This window comes from Takifugu flavidus, chromosome 6 (genome assembly GCF_003711565.1).
Source record: "Takifugu flavidus isolate HTHZ2018 chromosome 6, ASM371156v2, whole genome shotgun sequence".
NCBI classification, from domain to species: domain Eukaryota; kingdom Metazoa; phylum Chordata; class Actinopteri; order Tetraodontiformes; family Tetraodontidae; genus Takifugu; species Takifugu flavidus.
The window spans coordinates 5,877,894-5,878,965 of NC_079525.1; the positions used below are offsets into that span (position 1 = coordinate 5,877,894).

The 1,072-nt window shown below is 41.0% G+C and overlaps 1 protein-coding gene across 1 annotated transcript; it reads left to right on the plus strand.

Moving 5' to 3' along the window:
- Nucleotides 1–227: 227 nt before the first annotated feature.
- Nucleotides 228–1,071, plus strand: LOC130526910 (lipopolysaccharide-induced tumor necrosis factor-alpha factor homolog). Its single transcript, XM_057034921.1, has 4 exons — nt 228–304; nt 489–572; nt 643–769; nt 847–1,071. Exons 2-4 carry the CDS (start codon nt 548–550, stop codon nt 953–955), a joined length of 261 nt encoding a protein of 86 aa, XP_056890901.1. The 5' UTR covers nt 228–304; nt 489–547; the 3' UTR covers nt 956–1,071.
- Nucleotide 1,072: the final 1 nt, after the last annotated feature.

The window sequence follows — 1,072 nt, forward strand, 5'->3', positions numbered from 1 at the left end:
AATAATGTGTTTCTTCAGTATGAAATTTGTCAGAAGAAATTAGCATATTTACCGGTATAATAAATGAATTTATAGTAATTATATTGATAATAACAGCTTTGGGATACATTTCAGCTTGTCGGCTCTTGGGCCTGAAAAGGTTTCTTTTTGTAATTGATATCACATATTTCCTGTTTAGTGTTTGGTTGTAATTAGGTTGTGACTCCGGATATCTTATGACTCCTGGAGAAATAAACAAGGTGGGCGGAGAAGGTGGAGGACTGTGGCAAAACTGTCCTGCCTGCAGTCCAACACTCTGCTGCATGTAAGTACTCACTTTTTTTATATCTAAAATTGTTCAGGGCTGTAGTTTCAAGTAAAATAAGTGCCTTCTGGCCCTAAATTTATTTAATAACTGAGCATATAAATTTATAAATCTACCTGTTAACTTATAAAATGGTGCTGAATAGTGTTTAAACCAGTGAAATGATGCTCACATTTTCCCAAAGGTATCGTTGTTTTGTCCTTCTCGTACAACATCCTTTAGTGTGGATTGATTACAGGAACCATGTCAAATGTCCAAGTGCCTGTCGGTGAGTCTGTGTCTCACTTTAAAGAACCAAAACTTCTACCGCATTTTCAAAATCTTGTTTCTCGTCGCAGTCGACCGTCTGGGGGACCAGCCGGTGCAGGTAGTCTGTCCTACCTGCCACCAGACAGTTCTGTCTAAGGTGGAGTACTCTGCCGGTTTACTCACGTACCTCTTGTGTACCGGCCTCTTCTTCTGTGGGTAAGCGAGCCTCTAACTCAGCTCTTCCACATAAGTGCATTAAAGAGGCTCATGATGTTTGCTCCCATCTTCTCCAGATTTGTTTTAGGATGCTGTCTCATCCCATTCTGTGTGGACCGGCTCAGAAATGCACAACACACCTGCCCTACCTGCAAGACTAAGCTGGGCGTCTACAAACGCCTGTAAATCCGATTTGACCCTTTGTCTTTGCACGGCATCAAATAAATCAATTTGTCGCAGTTGTTTCCTTTGCAGCTGGATTACTGTGACCCTGTAATAATATTAAATGCTACAATCGCAAAC

What these genes read in the sequence shown, in the direction of transcription:
- LOC130526910 (XM_057034921.1), top strand. Translation starts at nt 548, where the DNA reads ATGTCAAATGTCCAAGTGCCTGTCG. An exon ending in AAATGTCCAAGTGCCTGTCG is followed by an intron (nt 573 to 642) that starts GTGAGTCTGTGT and finishes TTCTCGTCGCAG; the next exon opens with TCGACCGTCTGGGGGACCAG. An exon ending in ACCGGCCTCTTCTTCTGTGG is followed by an intron (nt 770 to 846) that starts GTAAGCGAGCCT and finishes CATCTTCTCCAG; the next exon opens with ATTTGTTTTAGGATGCTGTC.